Genomic DNA, 19,152 nt, shown 5'->3' on the forward strand with positions numbered 1-19,152 from the left:
TATGGTCATCTCCACCTTCGCCCTCAACCCTCTTCCTTGCTCGGCATCCAAACCCATCTTTATACAATGCTCTGAGCTGTTACCCTACAGGGGTTTTGGTAGAGTAGATAGAATCATTCGGCCAATCGTGCCTGCGTCGGCTCTTTGGAAGAGCTACCCAATCAGTCCCACTCTCCTGCTCTTTCCCAATATCCTTGCAACTTTTTTCCTTTTCAAGTACCTATCTAATTCCCTTCTGAAAGTTATCATTGAATCTGTTCCCACCGCCCTTTCAGGCAATGCATTCCAGACCGTAATAACTGTCTGCGTAAAAAAATTCTCCTCATTTCCCCTCTCGTCCTTTTACAAATTATCTTACATCTATGTCCAATGGTTACTGACCCACAGTGCTAGTGGAAACAGTTTTTCCCTATCAACTCTATCAAAACCCCTCATAATTTTAAACAACTCTCTTAAATCTCCCCTTAGCCTTCTCTGCTCTAAGGAGAACAACCCCATCTTCTCTAGTCTTTACACATAACTAAAGTCCCTCATCCCTGGTATCATTCTGGTAAATCTCCTTAGCACAGAGTTGGACACAATACTCCAGCTGAGGCCTAACCAGTGACTTAGAAAGGTTCAGCAGAACTTCCTTGCTTTTGTACTCTATATGCCTCTATTTATAAAGCCAAGGATCCCATATGCTTTTTTGACAGCTCTATCAACCTGTCCTGACACCTTCAAAGACCTGTGTATGTGAACCCCCAGGTCTCTCTGCTCTGCCCCCTTTAAAACTGTACCGTTTATTGTATATTACCTCTCCTCATTCTTCCTCCCAAAATGCATCAACTCGCACGTCTCTGCATTAAACTTCAGGCCATAGGTAGAAACTGTTTGCTGTGGGTGGGTTGGTAACCAGAGGACACAGATTTAAGATAATTGGCAAAAGAACCAGAGGGGAGACGAGGAGATTTTTTTTTACCCAGAGTTATTACGATCTGGAATGCTACCTGAAAGGGTGATGGAAGCAGATTCAATAGTAGCTTTCAAAAGGGAATTGGTTACGTGCTTAAGCAGAAAAAAAATGCAGGACTAGCTCTTTCAAAGAGCTGGCACAAGCACGTGGGCTGAATGGCCTTCTCCTGTGCTGTAAGATTCTATGAAGGGCACTATTTAATTACAAGTTGTTGATGTTGACCTGACGTATTAAATGACCTGCAGTCCATCCAAATTTCCGCAACATTTTATGAAAGGTGAATTGATGAATAACTGGATAAGTGTGATTTCAATTATCCTAAAAGTGTGGATCAGTTTGGCTTTCATCCTGCAATTTTATTAAGTGGGTTTTGCATTTGACAATGAAGAATTCAATTTCAGGCACTCGAAGCCAACTTGGAACCCTAAACTCGAAATGAAGCCGGATGTTCACTTGCAGCACTGCGCACCATTGGCACTTAGAATAAAGTATGGCAGAACTCCACAAGGACAAACTCCACATGGACATAGAAAATATTATTGTTGGCCTTTTTTCATATTCCTCATGAGGTTCTTCACATGGTGCAACTTCCGATCACTTTCCATACTGCAACGTTTCATGTTAGACTAGGCAGATTGACGTACCAGTTGGTTAAAGGGTTCTCTGGGTTCAAATTCCAGTGGGGGCTGCTTAATCCTTCAAAAACAATCTCTGGGGTGAGGAGAAGCCTCCCTTGCTTGGAGAAAAGTTTCCTTGGAAAGCTGGGCAGAATCTACAGATTTCCATAGTGCTGCTGCTATTGGCATGTCCTAACACTCACAGTTATAGGTTTAAACTGGACAAGTAATGTGGAATGGTTACCATTACCTGCAGTAGGTGTCAGCCTGCCTCAGTTGGTAGCACCATCGCCTCTGAGTCAGGTTTTCAGTGCTTTGGGTTGCTCTCCTGACTTGAAAAGTGCTATACAAATGTAATTCGTTGTTGCTGTTGTCAGGACCTTGCACATTCATAGTCTAGGTATCACTTCAGTGCAATGCTGATTGTTCGATGTGCCATCCTTTCGATGTCATGTAAAACCAAGGTTCTGGCTGCCTGTTCAGGTAGACATGAAAGATCCCATGGAACAACTGCCCTGACCAACAATCCCCTGATGAAAATTAGTCATTCACTTCACGGCTATTTGAGGGAAATTCCTGTCTGCAAATTGGCCGCTGTCTTCGCCAACAAAATACTCAGTCACTACATTTTACAGTATATCCAGTTCTTTGGAATGTCCTCCTGATATGGAAGGCGCAAGGATAATTTTAAGAATGGGTGATAATAATCCTTACATTTTGTATAGTGCCTTTCATGTCAATAGGATATCTCAAATCACTTTGCAATATTTAACTGATGTGGAGCTTGATATCACAACCTTCTTGTAACAACTGCTACAGAAGAAGTAGTTTTGTGCTCTATCTTGGAGTCCTGTAGCTTAGTGGTTAGAGCACTTGCCTCACAATCGAGAGGACCTGGGTTTGATTTCTGTTTACGTAGCAGTAAGTAAAAACCTAGTTGTCATTTGATTGCCGGATCGCTTTTCTGGGGGTAATAATTCCTTCAAACTAAATAAAATTAATCACTCAATCCACAACTGTTTGTGGGACACTGCTGTGTGCAACTGCCTGCCACATATCTCCCACAAAATATACAGTCAATTCATTTTACAGTATATTCTGTTAAGTGCTTTGAGACGTATCGAACACGTAATAAGGTGCTATATCAAATGCAAGGATTATTATTATATTATTGTTTTTAAGTTCAAATTCAGCTTCCAGACATTCTGGAATAGCAGTAATTTATATAGAATATATTTCGTTGTAATTCTTTTCTTATTTTTAAAATTACAATTATTCCCCAATAATAGCATGAATCATACAATACATTGCACCAGGAGATAAACCTCAATAAAGATTTCATGTAATTTTACAAAAATGTTGGCATTTACAATTTTTAAGAAAGATTTTTAATTGTTGCATTGCTGACTAGGATATTAAAAAGTGAATTGCTTTCCTGATGGTTTCTTTATTGTGTTCTTTTTTCAGACTGAAGGCAGTCGACTACAGAGAGAATTACGAGGTTACCTAGCAGCAGTGAAAGGTTAAAATATTTTCCCTATCTTTTATTTTGTGATCTACGTGCCTGACACAGAATTCCTACGTACTTGTTCAACACAGTTTCTGCACTCAGTAGCTTGAGTGACTGTTTCTGATCTATAGTTTTATACTTTCAGAGCTTTGACTGGCAAATTATACAACAACTTGCACTTATATGGCATCTTTCAATAGTGGAACATCTCAAAGTCTTGTACAACGACAGAGTGAGAGTCTCCCATGCAGCTCGGGAGATACTGGTTAGATGGAAGGTGACTGAAAATGTAGTTCTTTAGAAGAGGGAGTGAGGTGGAAGGATTTAAGGAAAGTGTTTAGAAAGGGCATTAGCCCTTTTCACATCATCTGGTTCTCCGTCCCCAACCACTCCATCTCACTCCCTCTCTTTCTGTCTTTAAGTCCTGCCTCAAATCCTATCCAAACACCTTTGGCCCCCTAACTTTTCTTTCCACCCTCTCCCTTGCTCAGTATCCAAACCTGACGATATGAAGCGCTTGTAGACATTATTTTGTGTGCCAGTTAGTGCAGAGGAGAGCAATGAAGATGATCCCCAGTGTTAGAGGAGTGAGCTATGAGCAAAGATTAGACAAAAAGTACTCTTCAGTCTTGAGAAAAGACGGCTCAGAATGGGATCTCACATGTTTTGAATTTTAAATGGGATTGAAAAGTATACCCAGATCAATACTTTAAGATGTAACAAGACAGTCGAACAAGAGGTCAGAGGTTCTCCTTACAGAGAGGGCAATCAACAACTGGAATAGGTAGCCAGGGAAGGTGGTTGAGGCCGGCACACTGAACTCATTACAAAACAGCTGGATTCTTTGATGGGGTAAATGTTATGGACGATGAGATAAGATAAGGTTTCTCTTCGTCCGAGCCAATCATGAAATCTTGTGAAATGACGCTATACAAATACAAGTTGTTGTTTGTTGTTGCTTGTCTTGATCTTAGCTTTTGGCTCCAGATTCTCTAGATAAGAACAAGAGATGTCTACAGGTGGTAACCCCAGGTCTTTATTATTAGGACCAAAGGGGCAAAGGCTCTCGTGAAGCTCTGCTCAAGGAGAAAGCAAATCTTTTTCAGTCATTAGTATCTGATTTTTGGAATTTGAAGCAATGTGATTTATGTAGCAGCTTGGAAGAACCTGAGGAGCGGTTACCATAGTAACCCCATCACCCAAGGACACAGCCCATATGCTGCCTCTGCGGCTGAACTAGTATCATGATATCCGGAAATTTGACTTGAAAGATCACTTTAAAATGAGTCTCTTGGTCTTTTCTGCACTGCAGAAGTAAATGGAAGTGTCAGAGAGCATCAAAATAGCAATACAATTGTAACCTCCAATAGATATTTGACATTAAAATAAAAAATATATAAATTTGATATAATGTCTTTGACATCAGGAGGACATCTCAAAATACTTCACAGAATATAATGTAAAGTGCAGTGACTGTGTATTTCATTGGCAAATGCTGGCAGCCAATTTGCACATAGCATTGTCCTACAAACAGTGATTGTGTGAATGACAAGTTTTATTTAGGGCATTTTTGGCCAGGAGAAACTCCCTTCTTACAGCCAGGAGCACAGTCACAACTTCTACCTGCTGCCACAACAGAGTGAAAATTGTGAAAAATGTCAAACTTGAATCTTAATTTGGAAGACAGTTTTCCGCTGTTCTTAAAAAAAATAAATCTTCCAAATTGCAATTGAATTTAAAAACTTTCTACAATTCTTCACAGTGAATTTTAAAAGTGCCCTACAGGCTAAAACTATTTGGAATTTCAGGTGTATAATTATCCAAGGTTTTTCTCACTGTTTGTGATCACAGACATTGAGCACGAACCACACTCACAGTAGATCTGTTTCACCTCTTCAGGCATGCAGGAAGCCTCCACGAAGCTCACAGAGTCACTACACGAGGTCTATGAGCCTGAATGGTATGGCAAAGATGACATTAAAACTGTTGGGACGGTAAGTATAAACACAAGGACTTTCTGAAGAAAGATTCCCAGAGGGCCACTAAGATCTCTGCCATTTCTTTTACCTGCTCCCAAACTGTTGGCTGCATTTGACACTTGGGCTCCCGTTAGCTGGTCATTAAACACTGCTGTATCTCTGATCAAGTTGCCACTTTCTGCTATTTAAAAAAAAATTCCCTCTGTTTTCCAGCTGGTCAGCTCATGAGCAAAACGGACTGACTAGCTGGAAACTAGCTGGGTGGTGACTTTCACTTTCCACTGGGAATTCTGAAAACAACATGCTTCTTTTAAGAGACAAAGATGAAAACTGTAACTAATGCACAAATAAATGGTGTAGGTCAGTGGCACTGAGAACAATGGCGGCGTAATATTATAACCAATGTGCAATAACACAAATATCTAATTACAGGAAAGTGTACAGCATGTGGCGCTGAGGTTAGACAAAGAGAAACCATTCCAAGGACATACCTCTCCGTATCATTGGCAGTTTGCATATCTAGTGCAATCTGAAGAATGATTTCTTATACTAAGACTGCCAGATTTCTCTTGACTTCATACGCAAATCTTACCAGCTTCATGTCCCCTTTGCTTTCACTGGAACAAGGAAATTAGTTGATTGGGGCTTAAAGCTTTGGGGAATAAACTGAGTTGCAGAAACAATCTTCACTGGAGCATTACCACCTTGCTGCCCAAGGAAGGTGCATGCTGTGAAAGATGTTCTCTCTCTCTCTCATCAAAACTAGTCAGTGATTTTCTTGATTTTTATTTCAAAGACTTTCTAATATGTCACAGCAAACAAAGGACAATTTTAGGACAAACATCTAGAAGTACTTCCTTTACACAGAAGATTCTCAACAACTGGAACAGGTTACCAGGAAGAGTGGTTGAGGCCATGACACCAGACCCTTTCAACAAATGGCTTGATGCTGTGATGGGGATAGAGGGATAATGGGACAGTGGTCTGGGTATATTAGAAGGATGAGATCAAAAGGGCTGAAGAGCCTTCTTCATCCAAAACAATCTTGCAATGTGACAGTTGACACCATGAGCACTACGCCATTAAATAATGCTAATAATCCTTGCATTTGATTATAGAGCCATAGAAGTGTATTCCACTGCTAACAGGCATATGAGAGCCAAGTATTTTTTTACATTGTACAGCTGCAGATAATTGCTTGACAAATATGGCAGATTAATATATAAGAGATGAGTTATCAGATCAGCCACATGTGAAATATAAATAATATCCCACAGCTCTTCATCATGTAACCATTATGTACTGGAAACTTGTAATGTTAAAGTATGGCATGCACTGTTTCAGTAAAAGTTTCCTATGGATATTCACTTTTCTGCTCTTGAGTATTTCTGGGTTTAGCTATGAAACCATCTATTTTGGCCATTGCAAAATCTGAACTGTTCTTTACTTTCCAGCACTCTGACTCACTATGGGCAGACTTCCATCAGAAGGTGGTGGATCAGTCTTTGTTAACCCTGGACACATATCTGGGCCAATTTCCTGATATCAAGGTATTTTTTGACACATTGTTTTAAACCAATACTTATGGCTTAAGTATATATATATGCACATTAATTGTATATTTATTTGCCTGTATGTTTACCTATATTCTGCTTAGTGTATATGTGCTATAGCTATGCATATTCAGTATATACCCCATTAAGTGTATACTTTTTTATCTTCAGTATAACTTGTTACATATACCTGGACTTCCAAAAGCGATTGAAAAAATACAACATGAAAGATTATTTCACAGACTGATGTCTCTGAGTATCCAGAGCAAGACATGGATTCAAAATGTGCAGAAAGGAAGCAAGCAGAGGGTAATTGTTAGGAGAGAAATGTAAATATGAAACGGGCATTAAGCAGGGTGCCTCAGGGGGTCTGTATTAGGTCCCCTCTTGTTCCTAGGATTCACAGACCCAGTGTAACATAGGTAAAACTGCCAGATGACACCAAGTCTTAATTGTTGAATCAGATGAGGCAGCAAAAGAGTTGCAAAGAGAGCTTGATAGGTATGTGTATCGGCTGATGACTTGTAAAAGAAGTTTAATATAGAGGCCCATGTACTCCATAGTTGCAGTAGAAAGAGATCTAGGCATGTTAGTTCACTCATCACCTCACCATATGTGAGATAGTTATAAACAAATAAAGTGGGTCATGATAAAGCTGTGTAGTGCTGTGGTCAGGCTACATCTAGAGTACTGCATACAGTTTTGATCGCAGCGACATAAGGTTGCTTTCCTGCCCTCTCAGGATTGCAGAGGAGTATGACAAAGATAACCAGTATGGGAACTGTAGCTGATTTTACACTCCGTAACTTGGGAACATGAATTGAACTTGCTATTGACTCCTCTGCTTGACTTTGTGGACACTCTGTGAACTTTTAAAGTGTTCGTGTAAGTTCTTTAAACACTTCTCATTATAAGTTCTAAGTTATCTGCCAAGGCTTGAGAAGTTACTGACCAGTGGAAATAAAGATGCACTCACGAGCCAAGCAACGTAATACTCACAAAATTGGGGTAGTAGAGGGTTTGAAATTTATAGTTGTGTTACACATAGCGCTATTGGCAATATCCAAAATAGAATTTCCCCATTATAATCACACATTGCCAAAGTTACCTCTAACATCAAATGAAATTTCAGACCATAAGTACTTATTATAGCTACAATACTTGTATAATTATAGCATTAGTATCTCCCCATCCAATAGCAATGAAATTTATATGATACTAAATATATCCCTTGTGTTTGATTTTTTGATTCTGTAAGTTACTAAAATGTTATATTCACTGAAGAAATATTCGGTGTGTCTTAACACAATTGCTTAATAAGCAATCGGAGCAGTACAAAGGAGTACCCCTTCCTATAACCAAAATTCCATCACACTGACATCCGGAATATGGATCAATTGGAAACTGATGGGATTCCTTAATGTTAAATGCCCCAAATTAAACCCGATTGAATATTGTGGTCAGTAAATTGCACATTTTTTCCAATTTGAAAGGTTCATTACAAAGTTTATTCTTGAAGTTTTCAAATTAGGAGGCATTTATTGTGAATTGTCTAGTACAATACAATGCAGAATTACATTTGTATAGTACCTTTCACATCGGGAGGACGTCCTAAGGTGCTGGACAGTCAGGGATTTGGACCTGAGCTGTGGATCGGGGAGGGTGGAGGTTAGGAGGGTGGCTGAAGGCTCGGTCGAAGAGGAGGGTTTTGAGACGTGCCTTGAAGGAGGGCAAGGGAGGGAGCGAGGCGAAGGGAATGTGGGATGGCGTTCCATAGGGTGGGGGCAGAAAGGCTGAAGGCCCGATCGTTGATGGTGGGGCGGGCCAGGCGGGGGACAAGGAGCAGGTCACAGCCAGCTGAGCAGAGGGAGTGGACAGGTTGAACTCTATCCTCTGGTGAATGAGAAGCCAGTGGAGCCGGGAGAGGGTGGGGGTGATGGCGTCACAGAGCCTGGTACGGGAGAGGACACGAGCATAATAGCAATCCTTGCATTTGATATAGCGCCTTATCTGTCGTTCAGCCACTGTGTCTGAGCAGCTGCAGAACTGCATCTAACCTTTCTAGAGTTGCGAGTTCACATGAGTCTGACATCTGTCATTCAGGCTTCAAACTGATTTCTCGGAGACGCTGTGCTCAGTTCCTGCCAATCTGGTGCTCTCAGTCTTCTATCTGCTGTTCATTAATATCAGTAGACGACTTGCAAAAGGGAAAGAACTTATGTTCCTATGGAAACAGATATGATGAGATACTAATTCTACTGTTATTTCCTTTCTCACCTCAAACAGACTCGCATTGCAAAGCGTAGCAGGAAGCTGGTGGACTATGACTGTGCGAGACATCACTTAGAATCTCTGCAGCACTCAAGACGAAAAGATGACTCCAAGCTCACTAAGGTGGCTGCTGAGAGGATTTGTGCTTTCAGTGTTAATGGTTTGGACTTTCATTTATAGTATCTGACTGACAGATGCTCGTATATTTTAGGCTTGATGTACAAACGGATTATGAAATTGCGTTTATTAAATGCTGTAAATAGGTTTCCAGTCAATATTTATCACCATGTTCAGCAAGTACCCCTGCCCCTGCTATGTGTGTTCGGGTCAGCCAAGGTAGGAATATGACTCAGTTGTCACAAAGGTTGTACATGCTGCTCACCCAGCAAAAGCTAATGCTACAGTTCTTGGTAATTGACCTTTTCTAATTTTCCACTCTCCTTTAGTGTGCTGGAAGTATCAGTGAGGGAGCAAATGAGATTCAGGAAAATACAAGATATAGTTTGGGACATGACATGTGCATGTGACTGCCAGGATGGTGGAAGGCGAACTGGATGGACCTTGGTCATCTTTCGTCTAGCAATTCTTATGTTCCTATGGAAATGATGCCTGAGAGCATGGAAGGTCAGGAATAATCAGGATGGAGTCTAGCAAAGATGGGAAACTGATTTTCCACAGTTCTTTAAATACTTCCACTTCCAAGTTATGACATAATTTAGGAACGGTTTAAAAATTTCTTAGGATCTTAAATTTTAATCCAGTAATTTTAAGCCTAAAAACATGAGAAATGTTGGCTCCTGAGCTGAAACGTTTGGATTTTGCTATCTCTCATTCCATTTAGATGTCCAGGTTCCTCACCTGTGATTGACTTTTAAATACAGGAACTCATTGTGACTGTGAAACATTTTATCTTATAAAGATACTCCACCGTGCAGTACACAGCTTATCCCATTACTCATCAGTAAACAGGATCTGCTTAATTCAGCATGGCAAGATTTCCATCCACTTCTGCCCTTCAAATGAATTTCTTTCTGAACAGGATCCTTTACAATGTCTTACCTCCTTACATGTCCTCTATAATATCTTATGCCCTTGCATTGATTTTCTGAACCCAGTGAATCACACTCTGAGGTCTGTTGTATGTTGATCGCTCAAAACAGTGATGCTTTCATCACTACTATTAGACCAATGTGTTAGGAGTATTTAAACTCATGAAAAACCCGGGATTCGCACATTGCTTCAGCAGCTGGTACACTGACGACTGACTGTATTAACAAGGGAAACTGCACAGTCTTGTGAGATTGTGTGACTCAAAAATAATGCAAAATGGATGAATCTCACTTTTGATATTTGCGGAATGATTAACATTGTTCACTGCTAGACTTTGATCTTGCTGTTAAAAATGCAGGTTCTCCCCTTGTGTTTTTATACGCCTGAATGATCACCAGGAGAGGCAAAGAACCTGGAACACCAAAGGGGCGATCATTGTGTATGTTTCCCAATGACTGTATGTAGGCTGCTCAGTAGGTGTGGGTGGAGTGAACCCACAGAAAACGCAGCTAAAATGAAAGCTTTGCTCTTGCTCTTTTTTAGGCAGAAGAGGAGTTTCAAAAGGCACAGAAGGTCTTTGAAGATCTAAATAATGACCTACAAGATGAGCTGCCGGCATTGTGGACCAGGTATTGTACTCCACATTCTTATGATGCTCTGTTGTGATTCAGGAAACATACAACTTGTGGTTCAAAATCAACAAAATATTAGCTTCTTCCAGTTGTCCTGGATGGACAAGCAATGAGAAGCTTGCAAGCCAAAGCCTTAATAGTGAGGATCATCCTACTTGTTAGGGGCTTTGGCTTGCAGGGTTAACAGGTGCTTAGTGGGATGACTCCCTGCCCGCAGTGACTGGTCTGCCCATTCAGGTCCTGTCGATGTGCCAGGCTGGCTGTGCTGTCAGCAGCAGCACCCTGGAGAACTGCAGACCCGCCTGGCTCAGGAACTGGAATACTGATATGGCCACAGAGGGTAGATTTGATTCTGAAATTCCTTCAGCAAATATGTCACTTTGGAGCCAGTTCATTTCCAGAGATCCTGTTTACTTTCCCCTCCAAGGAGGTGTTTGAGCCCTCTTGAGGTGGATGGCAACTACCAGCAACTCCCTATGAGCTTCCTAGTGGGCAATATAGATCAGCATGAAATCCATGGGACTATTGCTACCATCTTTCTATCCACAGTTTGGGCACATGTCCCTTCCCATTGAGTGATGGTTCCACCAGTTGGAGGTGCAGAGCTTGAGCAGAAGCTTCTTACCTCTCTGCAAATCAATCAAGGTGGATTCCAACCCCTGGATGTATGAATGTGTTCCTGAACCTGGACTCCTGTCACCTCATGCCTCAGAGCTTCCTTATCAGTGTGGTGAGAGGACCTTTTACAGGATGCCTTGTGACGTGCCGCCAGATGTTCTCAAGGTCTAAGTCCAATGCCCTATACCAGGCTTACTCAGCACCAGCTGCTTAATCCAGGTCCTCATGCGAGGGGTCTTGGCAAATAGACATGCCTACTGTGAATCCGTTTCTGCCTCCAGGGTGCTCAGTGACAGGTCAGTGTAGGCCGGAGTCTTTCCTCCCTGCAGCCTCTTCCCATGTTTACCACAAGCCCACCTCACTGTATCTGCCTGAATGTCTGTGTTCTCTTTCCTAGCCGGGTCGGTTTCTATGTGAACACCTTCAAAAACATTTCGTGTATAGAGTCGAAATTTCACAAGGAGATTGCAGTGGTGAGTAGACATCTCAGGTTCAAGTACTATGGTGATGGCTTCTCAAAGGGCTACTGTTTGCTCCTTATCGTAGGTTTTAAATCAGTAGTCTGACAGTTTGCAGTCTATAAATACACATAAGTTCACGTACTGTCAATGGGTGGAGGGGATTTAGTTTTGCGCATTCTTAAGACTAAATTCACTAATATTGAGTCAGCTCAATTTTGCTCCGACAGATAAATTCTACAAAACTAATCCCTGGGCACTTCAGAGTAGCTGTAATGCAATTTTCGCTTATAAATAGCATTGCATTATGATTGTAAATTTTAATTATATATTTATAAAATAGCGTTAGTTCTTTCTAAAACTACAGAGCCAAATTTTCAAAACTTGCCAAACGCAGTTGATTAGGTGTTGTCTCATATTAATAAGTTTGCTTCACAGCTCTTCCACAACACACTTAAGAAATGCTGCAAATTAGATACCATAATAACTCACATTATTATGCAAAATGGTTATTGAAAACAAAGTTTGACAAGCGCTTTCTTATGAGTATGATGCCCTTTTAATTTAGGCTTCTTACCAGTTGATGGAGCCAGGCTAGAAAAACAACAGATGTTCTGCAGGAGCATCAGAGGCTGAATTTTGCACCATACCAAGTTGATGGCAACGTAGTATGGCCGTAATTCAGTCTGTGCCAACTGTGAGTGACTGTCTGCCATGAAGCCACATCCTCTACCAGTATGAGAGCGCCGTCTCTTGCACTGACTGCTGGGCATCTACTGCAGTGCCATCAGTACACAAAGCCAGTGAACAGCAGCAACAGCAGCACTTTAAAGCTAGCAGGAGATGCCATTGGCTGGAAGCAAAAAAATAAACTTCCAATAAAAAATTTTTTCATTCAAACTTGAATGAAAGTCAGTTCACTTTTTCAATGACATGAACTGATGTTTGTCGTTAAATAAAAACAGTGGCATTCCCACAAAGGTGTGAAGGATTCCTGGTTAACGTAAAAATAATAATAATAATCCTTGCATTTTGATATAGCGCTTTATCACATCTTCGAGACGCCTCAACACTCGTCACAGAATACAATGTAAAGTGAATTGACTGTATATTTTGTGGGACTGTACATTTGCATGACTTAGATTCCTTATTGAGTAATTGAATTAATGAAGGACCGCAAATTAGGGCTTGTTGGGCATGGGCACACCACCAACAACAACAAAGTTACATTTGTATAGCGCCTTTCACGTCAGGAGGACGTCCCAAGGCGCTGGACAGACAGAGGTTCGCCACCATTGTGACAAAAACTACACTCTTTTTCCTGTCTCAAGCAGAAGACGATTGCCAGTGTCTTTTTTTGATGTAAATGGTGCCCTTTCTAAACTACAAAGCGAGCTAGCCTTTGACACCTTCCACAGCACCTCGATAATATAATACAAGATTAAATATTCTCATTCCAACTGATCTGTGGGAGCTCCTGTTCTGGTGGGATAAGTTTTCGGAGCTCTGTTCCCACGGGTCGGAGTGACGTATTGCCAGTTACCAGAAAGAGTTCACGTTTGCGACTCGTGTTCTTTTTTAAAGCATCGCATCACCAATCGCTACAAGTTGGACCTTGATACACGCAGTACTGTGCCTAGGTGTGGAGGCCATTCTTGGAATAGATATGGGAGCATTTGAAAGGGTTACAAGAAGAGCAATGGAAATGAGTCCAGATTTTAGAAAAACGATAGGTAGAGGAGACCATTGGAACGCAGGTGAGATTAGCTCCATTTAAGGAAATTTAACTCAGGGAATTCCCTGATCCCTAATATAACCGTGTTCCCGACTTACATGAAGAAACTGGCTCTTTAAAGGCTGTCTCCTGTGGGGGTGGTGGCACAGGTTATAAAAGAGCTGTATTTTTTCCTCTCTGCACACTCTGTGTACCAGAATCATTATTTTGGGCAAAGCAGTATGCTGCTTCCTCTCAACGTTTATCACATTTGCCCCCATTACACTTGTAAGCTAAGTAAAGAGGACAGATGAACACTCTTGTACAGTGATACAGGTATACTTTGAAAATAGTCCAAATGAAAGGAAACAATGCTCTGACTCATTCATTCAGTTATTCAGTCTCGAGCATGGTATATTGATGAATTGACATTTGTTCTTGTTTTCTAGCTCTGCCATAAGCTGTATGAAATAATGAGTAAACTTGGAGAGCAGCACGCTGACAAGGCATTTACAATTCAAGGAGCACCCAGGTACTGTGCTACAACTGTAATTAATTGTGCAATGAAACTCACAATATTAACTGCTCATTTTACTTTAACGCACACCACTTGATTGTACAATATCCACTATTCTCATACAATGGCTGTCCCGTGTCTTGTGCTTTTTATTGGAAAACATAACACCGGAACAAGATGTTTTCTTAAGTTTTCACCCAGCGCATCATGCCTTGTCCATCAGCTTTATTCAGTCTTGGCTGATCTTTTAAACCAGTGCCTCTCCCTTTCTCTATACCTCTAAATGCAATACATCTTCATGTTTCGCCCACAAAATATAGTCAATTTACTTTACAGTAAATTCTGTGAATCGCTTTGAGACATCTCAATAACATTATAAGACTACGGTATATCAAATGCAAGGATTATTATTATACATATAATACCCAAGTATCTGTCTATGTCTCTTTTAAATGCCTATATTGATCTCACTGCTACAACTTTGTGAGGCAGAGAATTCCACATCTGCACAACCCTCTAGTGTGTGAAGGACTGCTCACTGACCCCAGCACTAAATTTAAGGCAATTCACGTTCTGTGAGGCTGTCTGCCTTTATATACCCCAGCATTGTCACCTTTTTGTTCTCATTTATTACAATGCAGGTTTTAATCAAGTCACTTATGCATATCATAATTACTCATAGGAAAACAATCAATATTTAATATTAGATTAATTGTACAGTTAGTGCGCAATAGGAGTCTTGTTATTTGGTACATGTACAATCTCATCAGTTTGTGGATGAGATTCTACTGGGGTCTATCATTTGAGGAGCGCTATAAATAATCTTTTCATGTTTGACGGAAAATCCCATTATATAGAGTCTGCACCAATAGATGGCTATTTTTAGCAGTCAGTCCACAATAGACCCCATTATCTGCCAGTGAAGGCAATTTCATTCTGCAACGTGCATGATTGCTCCCCAGTTAATGCCTGCACATGCACAGGATGTATTGCTACTGTTTATTATATAATGTGTATGTTTCCAATCAAAGTGCAGGCATCATATCCTACCGCAACTTCCCTCCCCTTGCCCCTATCTCTCATCTAACTCAGCATCTCATTTGAGATATTCTCTCTATAAAAAGTCAGAACTAATATAATAATATAAGTGCTATATAAATGCAAATTGTTGATAAATTCATATCCCCTCCCTTGCACAATCCAGTTCTTCATCCTGGAATTGGGTTAATGATGCCATGGGAAACATTCCACGGATGTTTATTCCCCACTTTTTTCAGCTCACTTGCAGTTCCTATCAGTGCAGCAGCACTGCACTACTTTTGTATATTTGCTCCGCTTTTCTGATTCACAAGAAAAACTATTAACGGTACATCTTTTCAGAGAAGGGTTTTAAATCATGAGCTAATTTTAAGAAAAACTCTCAGAAAATTGTATTGCAGCATGACAGATAGTGTTCTACAATTAAATATTCTATAAAAGATTAAGAACTGTAACATTTGAAATAGATCGCACTTGGACACACAAAATATTGTTACAGACAAGATAATCTATGAATAAAATGTAACAATAAGTGTAGTAATAAAACATTAAAAGTTAAAATCTTCATTCAGAAGCTACCAACAAATGATTTGTTGACTCTCGTTCACAATCCTCCTGGGTACTCAGCTTCAAAGTACTTTAGATCCTTTTAAGGTTGTAGTGAGGAAGATTGTTGTTTTAAGTTGTTAGTCGATGGATTTAATGAACTGTTTGCTACTGTCTCACACTGTTTGCTGCTACTGCTGACTAGAAGGCGAAGGTAAGATGGAATCTGTGCTTTAGAGCAGCTAGCACTTGTCATGATTAGCTTTTAGTCAGAGGCATGATTGTGGGAAGGACACCAAATCATGTCCTTTAGTCTTCCCAAAAACGCTTGGCCACAGACTTCTGTCGTAGATTGTTGACTATACAAATCTTAGATGAAACATATTTCAATGTCAGCTTGATAAATCTTATGAGTATTTAATAGCGCTACTGCAGACATTAATCTTGTTGTTTTAATTTGAAGTTGTGTGTTTAACTAAATAACCTCCATTATTATTGCTTTTTACTGAGAAGATAATTACATTCATATTAATGGGGTCCATTATGTGTGTGTTTCCAAAGGGATTCTTTAATTATAGACACAATATTCTGACTCGTGGGATCTCCACTCTGCTTCAACAACTCTACTTTTGAAGCTGGGTTTCTGGGGTTGACATGATGTATATGTTGCACTTCCATTAGAAATCATCACATATTACACCCCAGTGTTTGGTTCAAAAGACAAGATTCACTTCCACCCCTCAGTTTGTGTGTTTCAAAATAGGAGATGTGTCACTTAAAAGATTGATGACATGACTGCCCTTCCTTGGTCTGTTCCATATTTTGTTCTTGTCACTGTCAATGGATGCAATATAATACAAAATTACATTTGTGAAGTGCCTTTCGCACCAGGAGGACATCCTAAGGTGCTGGGCAGTCAGGGATTTGGACTTTTTTGGACCCAAGCTGGGGGTCGGATTCAGGGAGGGTGGAGGGCAGGGAGGGTAGAAGGGTGACTGAAGTCTCAGTCGAAGAGGAGGGTTTTGAGACATGCCTTGAAGGAGGCAAGGGAGGGAACAAGGCGAAGGGAATGTGGAATGGAGTTCCATAGGATGGGAGCAGAAATGCTGAAGGTCTGTCCGCCGATGGCCGGCCGAGCGGGGAATGTAGGGCAGGCCAGAGCCTGCTGAGTAGAGGGAGCAGACTGGTTGATATGGGGTCAGCAGGTCGCAGAGGTAGGGCGGGCCAAGGCCATGGCAGGCCGTGAAGGCAAGGACAAGGTTTTTGAATGCTATCCTCTGGTGGATGAGGAGCCAGTGGAGCCAGACGAGGGTGGGGGCGAAAACCACACAGTCAAAACCCCTTTATATACACATGACTACATGAATACCTCAACTCAATGTAAATACATCACCATGTAAAGTATATAATAATAATAATAATAATTCTTGCATTTGATGTAGCATCTTATCAAGTCATTGAGATATCTCAAAGCGCTTCACAGAATATATTGTAAAGTGATTGAAGGTATTTTGTGGGCGATAGGCCTACGTGTAAGAACAGTTACTGGTGCTGGGTTGTCGTGTGTCCAGTAAGCTGCTACATCTGCGTGGATGGGACTTGTGATGCAACACTTAATGCCTTAATCTTTTGACTACTTCATTCGATAATTCCATAAATCCCAGATGCTCCAGCCTGTGTGCTGTGTTGGCTTGTTGATCCTGGATCCCCTGCAAGGCTGATCACACTATCTGTGCATAATCCTCCCCTCATAACCACAGCTCCCATGTGACTGTACTGCCGTTCTCTTCTAGTGACTCGGGTCCACTTAGGATTTCCAAGACCCCGACCCCACCAGAAGAGGCATCACCAATTGGTAGCCCCGAGGCCAGCCCTAACCACACGCTGGCGCCTGTAGCTGCATCACCAGCTCATAGTCCAGCTCGTCCCAAATCCCCATCTCAGGTAAAGTAACCTTCTGTCTGTCAGCAATGCAGAGTCAACAGGATTTACTGTGACTGTCAGTTCCATACACATGTACAGCACAGGCAGCATTTACATAGATTGCACAGCATATTTGAAGGAAGTGAAGAAAGAACATGCGGAACGTACTTTGCGCATGTTAAACTACCATCACCTATCTCAAACGTGCTGGTAACCATGGGCACAGTAACTTACTGAGTATTGCTTCTTACTGTGTCAGTTTCTACAAAGACTCCTTTTATAATTGTTTCCTTTGTTTCTCGTTTCTTTTCCTCGTTCTGCCCTGGATCCAGCTGAGAAAAGGACCTCCAGTTCCGCCACCTCCAAAACTCACCCCCACAAAGGAGCTGCACCAGGAGAACATTATCAACTTTTTCGAGGACAATTTTGTTCCTGAGATCAGCGTAACCAGTCCATCACAGGTCAGCAAACGTCTGGTTACACCCTTTACTTCACTCTTATTGTCGGGTTCCTTCAACAGCTGATGTTCAGAATGAGGGCAGTCATTGTTTGCCAGCGGACAATTTCAATGATAGACAGTGTAGCCGTTTTCACCGATTTCAGTGTCAGCTTGGTTCAGTTGTTAGCATTATCGCTCTTAGTCAAAAGGTTGTGAGTTCAAGCCATCATGTCAGGACTTTAAACTCAGAGCCTAGGCTGACTCTCCAATACAATGCTGAGGAAATATCTTTTGGATGTGACTTTAAACCGAGGTCCTGTCTGCCTGATCAGGCAGATGTTAGCGATCCCATGACAGCGGGGGCATTGCTGTCTGCAAATTGGCCTGCATTTGCCTATAAATACACAGTCACTACTCTTTTGATGTGATCGGCTCTATACCAAATGCATGCATTATTAGTATTAATATATGCTGTTTTCTAGTTTATTGCTGGATCTTTATTCATTATTCCTCCCTCAGCCTCTGATTTGAATTGAAGGCATTTTGATTTGTTTTTCATATAATTATTGTAAAATAGACTTTAGTCCTCCTTGGCTGGCTTTGCCAATTCTAATGATCACTATCTCTCTCGTACAATATACCATTTCCCATGCTGTAGAGTTAGGGCTTCCTTATGGTGTCTCAATGGAAGGTTGATGTTATGAGTTTTGACTGAAGAGATGAATTGCATTTATTAACACCCAATTATACCGGGTGTATTACCAGTTGTTAGCTTCCAGACTGTATGGCCTCAATAAAACATGAAAACATTTTTGACCATCACCATCATACAGGAATGAATACATACATCATTCGTTTGATAATGGTGTGACTTTGTCAGTGTTGTAGTGTGACCGAGTTTATGCTGCAGATTTGAGAGATTAGCTGTGCTCGAACCAGCCCTCATGTAAACTGAAAACTACATGAAACTTCAGAGACTAGATATTGTTTCAAGGTATCAGGTTGTAGCAGAAAGCAGGGCCTAGGGCTTTGTTTTGAAATCTCTTTGAATGCACTTCTTTGAAGGGGAATCTTTGCTTCGGAGTGTCATGCATTAATTAACTACTATAGCTGCTTGAGAACTGGCAGGACAAAGTCGTAATAAATCTGAGGCTGCTCGATCCTGGAATTGGCTTTTTGCTTCCAAAATATCTATTTTTTACTCATCGATTTTTCTTCTTCAATTTTTCCTTCCCTCCTGCTGATGTTTGACTCCTTTCTTCTTCTACTGGGGCACAGATCCACATTACAATGGTCTCACTCAAGTGCCCATTATTGAAGTGATGTGTGCCT

General features: G+C 41.0%; 1 protein-coding gene across 3 annotated transcripts in view; it reads left to right on the forward strand.

Annotated features, from left to right (window-relative positions):
- Window positions 1–19,152, forward strand: part of amph (amphiphysin) — an 89,455-nt gene that overhangs the window by 31,303 nt on the left and 39,000 nt on the right. For all 3 annotated transcript variants that reach the window (XM_042332368.1, XM_042332370.1, XM_042332369.1), the window contains exons 3-11: window positions 3,040–3,094; window positions 4,982–5,076; window positions 6,516–6,611; window positions 8,901–9,008; window positions 10,479–10,564; window positions 11,583–11,658; window positions 13,807–13,889; window positions 17,252–17,402; window positions 17,714–17,842. In XM_042332368.1, coding sequence (XP_042188302.1) covers window positions 3,040–3,094; window positions 4,982–5,076; window positions 6,516–6,611; window positions 8,901–9,008; window positions 10,479–10,564; window positions 11,583–11,658; window positions 13,807–13,889; window positions 17,252–17,402; window positions 17,714–17,842 — 879 coding nt within the window. The remainder of the gene's footprint in view (window positions 1–3,039; window positions 3,095–4,981; window positions 5,077–6,515; window positions 6,612–8,900; window positions 9,009–10,478; window positions 10,565–11,582; window positions 11,659–13,806; window positions 13,890–17,251; window positions 17,403–17,713; window positions 17,843–19,152) is intronic.

Source organism: Callorhinchus milii, unplaced genomic scaffold (assembly GCF_018977255.1).
Source record: "Callorhinchus milii isolate IMCB2004 unplaced genomic scaffold, IMCB_Cmil_1.0 Scaffold2, whole genome shotgun sequence".
NCBI lineage: Eukaryota > Metazoa > Chordata > Chondrichthyes > Chimaeriformes > Callorhinchidae > Callorhinchus > Callorhinchus milii.